General features: G+C 40.2%; 1 protein-coding gene across 2 annotated transcripts in view; it reads right to left on the bottom strand.

Annotated features, from left to right (window-relative positions):
- herc4 (HECT and RLD domain containing E3 ubiquitin protein ligase 4) overlaps nt 1–13163 on the bottom strand; it is a 120017-nt gene that overhangs the window by 5774 nt on the left and 101080 nt on the right. For both annotated transcript variants that reach the window (XM_073027207.1, XM_073027208.1), the window contains exons 20-21: nt 12564–12630; nt 8521–8603 (exon numbers count right to left, since the gene is read on the bottom strand). In XM_073027207.1, coding sequence (XP_072883308.1) covers nt 8521–8603; nt 12564–12630 — 150 coding nt within the window. The remainder of the gene's footprint in view (nt 1–8520; nt 8604–12563; nt 12631–13163) is intronic.

The following is a 13163-nucleotide window of genomic DNA, read 5'->3' as shown; positions in this document are numbered from 1 at the left end:
AAATGCTTTGAGATTTTTCTTAAACAAATGAGATCCAAATAAAACAATCTTAAAAATGTTTCATTACCCTGGAAATCAAAAGGATTATTCTCTGGATTACTTTCTAACTTCTTTTAGAAGTAACTTTTACAACTAATAAGAAATAAATTGCAGCATAGAGAAAGATTAATGAAGTAATGCAAGAGCAATAGAAGTTGGAAGGAAGCCAGATTTAGAAGAGCTACTTTTACATATAATTTACAACTGTTAATTTAAAATTATTTTACTTAAAATATCATTGATTCATACAGCACAGAAATGGAATCTTCATCCCACCATGTCTGTACAGACTATCAAATATCCATTTATCAGTACTTCATCCATAGCCTTCTATGCAATGGTGATTCAAGTTCTTGCCTAGATTCTGCCAACATTTCTGAGAGCTTTTTCCATTATTACCTTCTCTGGCAGTGCATTCCAGATTCCAACCACCTTCTGGGTCAATAAAAATTCTTTACAGATCATCTCCAAATTTATGCCTTTTAGTTTTGGATCCATGTGCTATGAGGAACTGTTGCCTACCATCTACACTTTCTACATCTCCCATAATTTTAAACATTTCTAATAGGTCCTTTTACGTGTTTCTTATTGTTCCAACTATATTATTTATACAAAACATCACATGAAATAATTTTAGTTTTAATTAAACAACTGGAAGCAAACATCATGGAACATACAACAGTACAGCACAGTAGAGGTCCTCTGGCCCACAATGGAATGCCGATTCTTTAATCTGTCTAAGTCTCTAACTAATCCTAATGTATCTGCCTCTGCCACCACACCTGACAGAGGGTTTCACAAACCTACCACTGTGTTAAAAACAAACACCTCTAGCACCTCCCCCCCCCACACTTTCCTCTGAACACCTAAAAGTTATACCCCCATCATATTAGCCATTTCTGCCCTGAGAAAAGATGCTGGCTGTTCACTCCATCTATGCCTCTTATCATCTTGTACACTATTATCGTCACCTCTCATCATCCTTCATTCCAAAGAGAAAAGCCCTAACTCATTCAACCTATCCTCATAAGATATGCTCTCTAATCCAGGCAACATCCAGGTAGATCTCCTCTGTACCCTCTCTGAAGCTTTGACATCTGTCCTATAATGAGGTGACCTGAACTGAACACAATATTTCAAGTGTGGTCTAGCAAGTATTTTACAGACCTGCAGCTGTGGCTCTTGAACTCAATCCCCCAACCAATAAAGTCTAACACACTGTACGCCTTCTTACCAACCTTACAACTTGTATGGCAACTTTGAGGGATCTATGGCTGTGAATCCTTAAATCCTTCTATTCCTCTACTCTGTCAAGAACCCTGCCATTAACCCTGTATTCTGCCTTTAAGTTCAACCTTTTCTCTTCACACTTTTCTAGATTGTACTCCATCTGCTGCTTCTCTGCCCAGTTCTGCATTCTATTTATGTCCTGTTGTAATTTATGACAACCTTTGTGCCATCTACAAATTTAATATCTCATCCTTCCACTTTCTCATCCAAGACATTTATAAAAATCACAAACAGCATGAGTCCCAGAACAGATTAATTGCTGAGCACCACAGATCATCAACCTCACTGGCAATCTTGTCATTCTCTAGAGCCTTCTTGGCAAGCCAACTCTGAATCCACACAACCAAGCTTTCCTGGCTTCCATGCCTTTTATTATAGGGAACCTTGTCAAAGGCCTTACAAAAATATGTATCACATCCACTGCTCTGGCATCAATTTGTTTTGTCACTTTCTCAAGGAATTTAATCAGGCTTGAGAAGCACGATACATCCCTTACAAAGTCATGCTGACTATTCCTATGCTTTTCCAAATGGTCATAATTCCTGTCTCTAAAAATTCTCTCCAATAGTTTGCCCACCACTGGTAACACTCACTGGTCTACAACTCCCAGGATGTAAAGATCATCACCAAAAGGCAGCAATTACATTCTTCAGTTCCTGTAGTAACGTGGGTAACTTATGCTCTCAATAGAGTATTGCTCCCTTCTTCTGACTTCCACTCACTGACTCAGTAGATGGTTCCTTCATGACATCTTCCCTTTCTGCAGCTGGTGATATCACCTCTCATTAGCAATACAACAGCACCCCCCCCCACCCCCGTGTCTTTTACAAAATCTAAACTTCAGAACATCCAGCATCCATTTCTGCCCTTGTGGCAGTCAAGTCTCTGTAATGACTATAACCATAAGACATAGGAGCAGAATTAGTCCACTTGGTCCATTGAGTCTGCTCAGCCATGGCTGATCCTTTTCCCCCTCAACATCAGTTCTCCCCATAAGCTTTGATGCCATGTCCAATCAAGAACCTATCAATCTTTGCCTTAAATACACCCAACGACCTGGCCTCCAAAGCTACACGTGGCAACAAATTCCACAAATTCACCACCCTCTGGCTAAAGAAATTTCTCTGCATCATTGTTTTGAATGGACACCCCTCTATCCTGAGGCCATGCCCTCTTGTCCTAGACACTCCCACCATGGGAAACATTGTTTTCACATCCACTCTGTCGAGGCCTTTCAACATTTGAAAGGTTCAATGAGATCCCTCCCTCATCCTTCTAAATTCCAGTGAGTACAGTCCCAGAGCCATCAAACGTTCCTCATATGATAACCCTTTCATTCCTGGAATCATCCTTGTGAACCTCCTTTGGACCCTGTCCAATGCCAGCACATCTCTTCTAAGATGAGCAGCCCAAAATTGTACACAATATTCAAGGTGAGGCCTCACCAGTGCCTTATAAAGCCTTAGCATCACATCCCTGCTCTTGTATGTTAGACCACTCGAAATGAATGGTAACATTGCATTTGCCTTCCTGTCCACTGACTCAACCTTCAAGTTAACCTTTCAGGTGTTCTGCACAAGGACTTCCAAGTCCCACTGCATCCAGACTTTTGGATTTTTTCCTCTGTTAAGAAAATAGTCTGCACAATACCAAATACCTAATACCAATTTCTAATACTAAAGTGCATGACGATTCATTTCCCAACATAGAAAACTGGTTGGCAGATAGAAAGCAAAGGGTAGCGGTGAATGGGTGTTTCTCGGAATGGCAGGTGGTGACTAGTGGGGTGCCACAGGGCTCGGTATTGGGACCACAGCTGTTTACGATTTACGTCAACGATTTGGATGAAGGCATTGAGAATAACATCAGCAAATTTGCTGATGATACTAAGCTGGGTGGCTGTGTGACATGTGATGAGGATGTTAGGAGAATTCAGGGTGACTTGGATAGGCTGGGTGAGTGGGCAGATACTTGGCAGATGACGTTTAATGTGAATAAGTGTGAGGTTATCCACTTTGGGAGTAAGAACAGGAAGGCAGATTATTATCTGAACGGTGTAGAGTTAGGTAAGGGAGAAATACAAAGAGATCTAGGAGTCCTTGTTCATCAGTCACTGAAGGTGAATGAGCAAGTGCAGCAGGCAGTGAAGAAGGCTAATGGAATGTTGGCCTTTATTACAAAGGGAATTGAGTACAAGAGCAAGGAAATCCTTTTGCATTTGTACAGGGCCCTGGTGAGACCACACCTGGAGTATTGTGTACAGTTTTGGTCTCCAGGGTTAAGGAAGGACATCCTGGCTGTAGAGGAAGTGCAGCGTAGATTCACGAGGTTAATTCCTGGGATTTCTGGACTGTCTTACGCAGAGAGGTTAGAGAGACTGGACTGGTACACGCTGGAATTAAGAAGATTGAGAGGGGATCTGATTGAAACATATAAGATTATTAAGGGATTGGACAAGATAGAGGCAGGAAATATGTTCCAGATGCTGGGAGAGTCCAGTACCAGAGGGCATGGTTTGAGAATAAAGGGTAGGTCATTTAGGACAGAGTTAAGGAAAAACTTCTTCTCCCAGAGAGTTGTGGGGGTCTGGAATGCACTGCCTCGGAAGGTAGTGGAGGCCAATTCTCTGGATGCTTTCAAGAAGGAGCAAGATAGGTATCTTATGGATAGGGGAATCAAGGGATATGGGGACAAGGCAGGAACCGGGTATTGATAGTAGATGATCAGCCATGATCTCAAAATGGCAGTGCAGGCTCGAAGGGCCAAATGGTCTACTTCTGCATCTATTGTCTATTAAATATCATTCGCCACTTTCTAGCCCATTCTCCTAATCTGTTTAAGTCCTTCTGCATCCTACCTGTTTCCTCAACACTACCTGCCCCTCCACCAATCTTCGTATCATCTGCAAAATTGGCAACAAAGCCATCTATTTCATCATCTAAGGTATTTATATACAGCACATATGAAGTGGTCCCAACACCGACCCTGCAGAACACCACTAGTCACTGGCAGCCAACCAGACAAGGATCCTTTTATTCCCACTCGCTGCCTTCTTCCAATCAGCCAATGCTCTAACCATCTTAATAACTTTCCTGTAATACCATGAGCTCTTAACTTAGTAAGCAGCATCATGTGTGGCACCTTGTCAAAGGCCTTCTGCAAGTCCAAATATACAACATCCACTGCATCCTCTTATCTATCCTACTTGTAATCTCAAAGAATTCCAACAGGTTCGTGAGGCAGGACTTTCCTTTAAGGAAACCATGTTGACTTTGTCCTATCTTGTCCAGTGTCACCAAGTACTCCATCACCTCGTCCTTAACAACTGAATTCAACATCTTCCCAACCACTGAGGGCTAACTGGTCTATAATTTCCTTTCTGCTGTCTTTCTCCTTTCTTGAAGAATGCAGTGACATTTGTAATTTTCCAGTCCTCTGGCACTATTCCAGAGTCCAATGATTTTTGAAAGATCATTCCTAATGCCGCCACAATCTCTAACGCTACCTCTTTCAAAACCCTAGGGTGCAGTTCATCTGGTCCAGGTGACTAATGTACTTTTAGCTTTTTGAGCATCTTCTCCCTTGTAATAGTAACTGCACACACTTCTCCTCCCTCACACACTACAACATCTGGCACACTGCTAGAGTCATGTTCTAAGTTATTTGCCCTTGCTCCTGATAGTTCTTACATTAAAAGAGACACATTTCAATCCATCCACTTTCTACAATTTCCACTGTCTATTCATCTTCAGTCTCTCTAAACACTGCATTTACTTTTACCTATTACCCTATTTTCTATTACTCATTTCCATTCCCTTCCCAAATTTAAACTCTCCCCAGAAGTTCTAGTAAACCTACTTGCAAGGATATTGGTCCCCTTGAGTTCAGGTATAACCTGTCCCTTTTGTACAGGACATAATTTCCCCAGAAGAGATCCTAATGATCTAGAAATATGAAACCCTTCTCCTTACACCAATTCATAAACCAGGCATACATCTACCAAATCATCCTACTTTTATCCTCACTGGTGCATGGCACAGGCAGCAGTCCAGAGGTTACCATCCTTGAGGTCCTGCTTTTCAGTTTCTTATCTAGCTTCCTATATTGTCTCTTCAGGACTTCATCCCTTTTCCTACTAAAAGTTATTGGTATCAATATGTACCAGGTTCAAGTTCAAGTTTGTAATTTAACCATACATGAACACCCAATAATACAGCCAAATGAAACAGTGTTACCCCAGGGCCAATGTGAAGACAGTAGTAAAATACAGTCACTATAAGTCCCTGAATCCATGAATGTTGCAGAAGTCTACAGCTGACCACAATACATCATCTTCTGCCGAGCAAACAAGAAGAGTAGCACCGATACCAGCATGGATGCCGCGCCACGCTACCTCTGGCACTCCAGTAGAGTGCACCGACTCCACTGCCTCTCTCCTGGGAAGCTACAAACAGTTGATACCATGGTTTGAGGCCAAGTCCTTGCAACGACTGAGTCTATGCAGCTCCCTCGCTATTCGCTAATAAACCGGTGAATCAGACCTGCAGCAGCATTCCATGTCACCAATGTCCAATAGGATCTTGCAAACGCACAGAAAATGACTACGACAATCACTCGCTGTTAGACTGCAAACTGCCTTTGTACACCAACTCCTCTCTGTCAGAGACAGCAGCAGAATCTACACCAAGTCTAGTTCCTTTACATTCTCAGCCAACAAGCAACTCGTAATGGGCTAGATCTGTAATACTTCAAGTTCTTAATGCACAGCAGGATCGTTTAATTGTAAAAAAATGTTTAAGGACAATAGCATCTATGGTTGTCCTCTTATAAGCCGCTGGATCTGAGCGCATTGCCATCTCAGTGGACATTTGGCTTAGCATGACTTCTTACTGCTCAGCCTCTCCCTTAAGACTGCTGTGGACCCGATCTAAGATGACCCTGACTTGGGCCACAGATCATCCAGCTCCAGTTCACTAACATGGTCTGTAAGGAACTGCATCCAAATACACCTCGCCAATGTAGCAATCAGGAAGACTGGAAATCTCTGAGACCTCCCACACCTTGCATGACCCAGGATCCATTATCTCTACTCTAACCTGGTAGTAATAGGCAAAGAAAAATTGACGACGCCTGAACCTAGTCTTCACCTCTCCTCACTGAAGCCTCTTGAGCCAAAGACTCCACTCCCCACTCTAATTCTGTTCTACAAACACCATGGCTGCTCTGCTTAAACCTTTCTTACCTTTATTAGTCCTAGCCAAATGCCTAACCCAAATGATCTTGGTAATAAGGCCCAAAAGGCCCCAGTTGTTTTTTTTTAATTCGGCAGTTAAATGCCATAAGCATTTGTCTCTGAAATGGCAATCTGCAAACAATGTTCTGATTAAGTTCAAAGTAACTTTTATTATCAGCACCTTATAAAGCCTCAGCATCACATCCCTGCTCTTATATTTTGGACCTCTTACAATGAATGCTAACATTGCAATTGTCTTCCTCCCCATCAAATCTACCTGCAAGTTAACCTTTAGGTTGTTCTGCACAATGACTCCCAAGTCTTTTTTGCATCTCTGATTTTGTGGATTTTCTCTCCATTTAGAAAGTAGTCTGCACATATATTTCTTCAAAGTGAATGACCATGCATTTTGCAACATCGCATTTGATTTGCCACTTTCTTGCCCATTCTCCTAATCTGTCAAGTCCTTCTGCAGCTTTCTTGTTTCCTCAACACCAAATGCCCCTCTACCACTCTTCATATTCTTCTGCAAACTTGGCAAAAAGCCATCTATTCTATTATCTAAATCACTAATAAACACCATGAAAACAAGCAGTCCCAACACCGACCCTGCGGAACACACTGGTCACCAGCAGCCAACCAAAAAGGATCCTCTTATTCCCACACGCTACCTCCTACCAATCAGCCAATCCTCTAACCATGCCAGCAACTTTTCCTGTAATACCATGCACTCTTACCTTAGTAAGCAAACTCACGTGTGGCACCTTGTCAAAGGCCTTCTGAAAGTCCAAATATACAGCATTTTCTGCATTCCCTTTATCTATCCTACTTGTAATCTCCTCAAAGAATTCCAACAGGTTCCATAGGCAGGATTATCCCTTAAGGAAACCATGTTGACTTGTCCCATCTTGTCCCGCGTCACCAAGTGCTCCATAACCTCATCCGTAACAACTGACTCCATCTTCCCAGCCACTGAGGACAGGCTAACTAGTCTATAACTTCCCTTCTGCTGCCCTCCTCCTTTCATAAGGAGTGCAGTGACATTTGCAATCTTCCAGTCCTTTCGCACCATGCCAGAGTCCAATGATTTTTGAAAGATTATTAATAATGCCTCCACAATCTCTACCGCTACACTACCTCTTCAGAACCCTAGGGTGCAGTTCAACTGGCCCAGGTGATTAATGTACCCTTAGGTCTTTCAGCTTTTTGAGCACCTTTTCCCCTGTAGTAGTACTGCACTCACTTCTCTTCCCTCACACCCTTCAACATCTGGCACGCTGCTTTGTTGTATGCCCTCTCTTTTGCTCTTACATTAACCTTGACTTCTCTTGTCAGTCACAGTTGCACTATTTTGCCATTTCTATGTTTTTGGAATAATTCTATCCTGCACCTTCCTCATTTTTCCTAGAAACTCACGCCATTGCTGCTCTGCTGTCTTGCCAGCTATCATCTCCTTCCAATTTACTTTTGCAAACTCCTCTCAAACCACTACAATTTCCTTTACTCCACTAAAAATACTGCTTTGTCAGACTGTACTTTCTCCCTACCAAATTTAAAGTTGAACATAATCATATTGTGATCACTGCCTCCTAAGAGTTATTTTACCTTAAGCCCCCTAATCACCTCTGGTTCATTACATAACACCCAATCTAGTATAGCTGATCCCCAAGTAGGCTTAATGACAAACTGTTCTAAAAAGCCATCTTGTAGGCTTTCAACAAACTCACTCTCGAGATCCATTACCAACCTGATTTTTCCAATCAACATGCATATTGAAATCTCCCATGACCATCATAACATTGCCTTTTTGACATAACTTTTCTATTTCCCATTCCATATCCTACCTAAAACTCTTTTTGTAAGCTATAGTAATCTTTCCCCTCCCAAGAATAACAACCTTTTCAGAAACACATACAGTCTTTCACTAATACTTTGCTGCATTGGAGAATGTTTCTCACCTGTTATCTTTGGTTACAGGAATATTGCTGCCATCCGGAATCAACTCTTTAACTTCCGTTAGACCAAACGTTTCTACTGTAATCTGATTAAGAATTGAGGAAAATTAAAATCACAAGCAAAGATCTTGAAATATTACCCGAACCATTGGTCAGTTTTATCAAAGACAAGAACCATAAGAGGCCAAAATAAATCAAAGCTAGCAGAGACCAAGAATTCTAAATATTATTTTTTTCTAGGGTTTCTCCTTTGTTTTTGTGTGTATTTCAGCTCTTTCCTCCCATACCAAAAATACACAGAAGGATATTATTTTATGTACTTAATACATTGTCATTTGCTTTTTTAGATTGATTCAGAGGTATCTCTCAGAAAATGCCAATCCCTTTAAATAACAGGATTAATTAGTCCCACAAAACTTCAGCTCAGATGACTAGTTCAATGTTAAACATTTGAAAGACTGAATACATACAAGGTAAGCATTATTTGTCAAAAGGGGTGAAAATCAGGGATAATTCCAGTCAAGATGGCTCCTTTGGTCGACATCTCTTAGATATATCATGAATACATATATTTCACTTTTACATTTTTACAATGTCTTTTACATTTGTTTTTCATCTTTGATGTGATTCTGGAATTCTTGGAGCCTGTAATTTGCTGTTTGGAGATCATTTGGGTATTTTTTAGCGCTCTGCAATCTTCAAGAGGATTCTGGGAGGCAGAGGCTGTGTGCGGGAACTTCACGGTAAGCAGGCCACAAGCTGATGTTTGACTTCATCTTGCCAATTAAATCTTCCATTTTTTGCCAATTAAAGCAACGAGGGACACTTGAAACATCGAGCTGAAAGTCTGGATTTTGTTTGGGTGTTTCAGTGGTCTGCAGTCTCCGATTCCAGGAAACAGAGACAGTGTGCACAACTTCATGGCAGGTTGGCTGCTGGACCTGTCTAGACCCCATTTCGCTGATTAAAGCTTCCATTGTTTGTCAATTAAGGTGATGAGCAAGACTGAAGCATCGAGGTGAGTGGAGAGGGTGACTTTTGATTACTCTGTACCAGAAAGGGAAAGATCTGCCACTGGGTGTGGAGAGTGCTCCCCAGGTTTTCTGCATTCTGGTTGTGGATTTCGACTATAGACTACCCCCACCCTGCCCCCAGTCTTAGTTTTTTTTAAATATTGTGTCTTTTGCCCAAACTCTCTACATTTTTTTGTGCGGGGCGGAGGGGTTTGGGGGTCGATATACCTGTTCTGCTTTTGTTAATTTTTTTTGTAGGGGAGGAGGGATTTGGAGGTTGAGGTGCCTATTCTCTTTCTGTTTCTTTTTTGTGTGGGGGAGGGGGGATTTTGGGGGTTGATGGCCGTGCTGCCTTTCTTTTCTTTCCTGATTTCACGGCTACCCAAATAACAATTCCAAGTTGTATACTTTGATAATAAATTAACCTTGAATATTTAAATGCCATATGGCACCAATACAGGAAGATTACCTCATTATACTAAACTATCAAAAACAGTAAAAAGCAATATAAGTTTCTATTCAGCACTAATGGAAATGAAAATGTTTCAAAATTGAGGAATAAATTTGAAAATGATTCACTGAAATATATACATTTCCAAAAATTTATCCACACACACAAGATTGAACTACTTATTTAAAACAGAAATACAATCAGCTCTGATCACTAAACCTTTCCACTTTTTACTCCAATATATTCCTAATAGCTTTCTGCCTTTATCTACTTTATTCCTTTCTTCACCCTGCAGCTGTAGACCCATACAAATATATCATCAATCCTTTATCTATTAAAATCAGGTATTAAAAACAAAGATATCACATATGACTTATAGAGTTATACAGCATGGATACAAGCAGACTGACCCAAATGCTTACCAGAGCTGGTCCTATTGCCTCCAAAACTTTCTTTCCATGCATCTGTCCAAATGCCTTTTAAATGTTGACAGCAATTAATTCCACATACACACTATCCTTTTGGGGGGGGGGGGGGGGAGTTGCCCCTTAATCCCTCTTAAATATTTTCCCTCTTACCTCAAATCTATGCCCTCTGGTTTTAGTGGGAAAAAGAGACTCTGACCATCCACCTTATCTGCACATCTCATGATTCTATATAGCTCTGTAAGGTCATCATGTAGCCTCCTACACTCCAGGGAAAAATATTCAGCCTATTTCAGTCTCACCTTGTAACTCAAGTCGTTCAGTCCTACCAACATACATGTAAATCTTTTCTGCATCCTTTCCAGCTTAATGACATTTTTCTATAGCTGGGTGACCAGAATTACACACAGTACTCCAAGTCTGGTCTCATCAATGTCTTGTACATGTCTTTCTCTTGTACCAATTAAAGCAAGCATGCCTGATGTCTTCTTCACCACCCAGTCTACTTATCTCACTGCTTTTAGGGAACCATAAGCAAGGTGCAGATTGACTCATTTACAATGTATCCTATTTACTTTCAAGATTACTCAAATTCTCCTTGTATATATCTATTTTCTCACCTATACTTTTTGTCACTGAACTCAGTTTTTAAATAAATACCATACTTTCCCACAATATTTTTCATGTCACCATTTACTTTAACATAGGTCTTAACTACCTTTCGTCTATTAATTGTGATGTGAAGAAGTCTCAAACCTGTAAATCCCACTTTTGTCTCACAACTAATTCCCAACGATCTGCAATTAATGATCTAATTGGAGCTGATCAATTTGTAGCTTTTATTGCTCAGTTTATTTGAAACCCATTCATTTATCCCTCTACACCCAACAAAAGCTGATCTTTTTCCCAGATGAGTAGCTTTATCTATGACATTTCACTATGCATTTACTATACTCAACATTGTTTTGATTGACATACTTAGTATTTTATATACATTACATACTGTATATGACACAAGGGAAGCTGTAACATTATCTCCCTATATCAAGTCAAACCTGTAGAAGTTTTACTGAGCACCATGAAAATCTGCTGATAGTTGTAGTGTTATAGAATCCTTAGTTATTATTGTTGCTTTCCCTATTATTATTCCCAAAAACATTACAAATAGAAATTAAGCTTTTAGGAATGTTCAGGTACAAGTCATGCTTTCTTTACTAATAATATGCCACATTCCTTCATAGTTATTCAGACTTTATTAGTCTTAATTTGTTATAGACAATAGGTGCAGGAGTAGGCCATTTGGCCCTTTGAACCGGCACCGCCATTCACTGTGATCATGGCTGATCATCCACAATCAGTACCCCGTTCCTGCCTTCTCCCCATATCCCTTGACTCCGCTATCTTTAAGAGCTCTATCTAACTCTTTCTTGAAACCATCCAGAGAATTGGCCTCCACTGCCTTCTGAGGCAGAGCATTCCACAGATCCACAACTCTCTGGATGAAAAGGTTTTCCCTCAACTTCGTTCTAAATGGCCTACCCCTTATTCTTAAACTGTGGCCTCTGGTTCTGGACTCCACCAACATTGGGAACATGTTTCCTGCCTCTAGCGTGTCCAATCCCTTAATAATCTTATATGTTTCAATCAGATCCCCTCTCATCCTTCTAAATTCCAGTGTATACAAGCCCAGTTGCTCCAATCTTTCAACATATGACAGTCCCGCCATCCTGGAAATTAACCTCGTGAACAAACGCTGCACTCCCTCTATAGCAAGAATGTCCTTCCTAAAATTCGGAGACCAAAACTGCACACAATTCTTGTTCTTGAAGCTTTATATAATTACATATCTAGCACCTAATTCTGAACCCAGTTTTTAACAAAACCAATCATTTTATCTTTTTTTAATTTCTTATTTAAATATTTTAAATATTCCACTGTCACCAAACTCCAAAGAATCACAACATTTAATCAGCTTACATAAATACTTATTATAGATGAAAGGAAACTCATTTTACATCAATGCTAATTTCACATTGAGGCCAAATATTAAACTGCATTGATCAAACTTACTTTAGTTCCTCCCTCAGATTCCTGACACCTACTGACAATCACTACATTTAAATGCGCTTTCAGATTCTCCTTTCGATATTGACTTACTGTGAAGTTGAGGGAGAACATGTCTTCCACATCCTCTTCTGGATAATCAAGTAGTTGCTGCAAACTCCTAAATAAAAATTCACACACTGATAAAGAAAAACTGATTTGATGAAAGTTGAATACATGCTCAAAGTCTGTGTCTTCAGAAATGTTAATTGTAAAAATTATTACCATAATAATAAAAATTAGCAGTAATTCAAGAGTTATCAAGCAGGTTGCATGTACACCTTTTCAACTTTCAACAGGAAAATAAACATTTAAACTGCAAATATTACTGAAAGACTTATTTATTTTATTTAGAGATATAGTGCAGAACAGCTCCTTCCAACCCAATGAGCTGCACTGCCCAGCAACTCACCTATTTAACCCTAGCCTAATCACAGGACTAATTACAATGACCAATTATCCCACTAACCCATATCATAGAAAGTACTCACTACAGAGGGTAATGGAAATGAACACCAGTGCCCCAAGCTGTAATAGCATCATGTCACCTGCTACACTAACAATTTACATGGTTGGAAAATTGTAAAATTACTGACTAATAATTGTTAATGATGAAACAAAATAATGGAGTTAATTTCTGAAACCCAAATAGAG

This window comes from Hemitrygon akajei, chromosome 23 (genome assembly GCF_048418815.1).
Source record: "Hemitrygon akajei chromosome 23, sHemAka1.3, whole genome shotgun sequence".
NCBI classification, from domain to species: domain Eukaryota; kingdom Metazoa; phylum Chordata; class Chondrichthyes; order Myliobatiformes; family Dasyatidae; genus Hemitrygon; species Hemitrygon akajei.
Note: the sequence above shows the minus strand (reverse complement) of the source record. Positions and strands in the feature narration are given on the sequence as shown.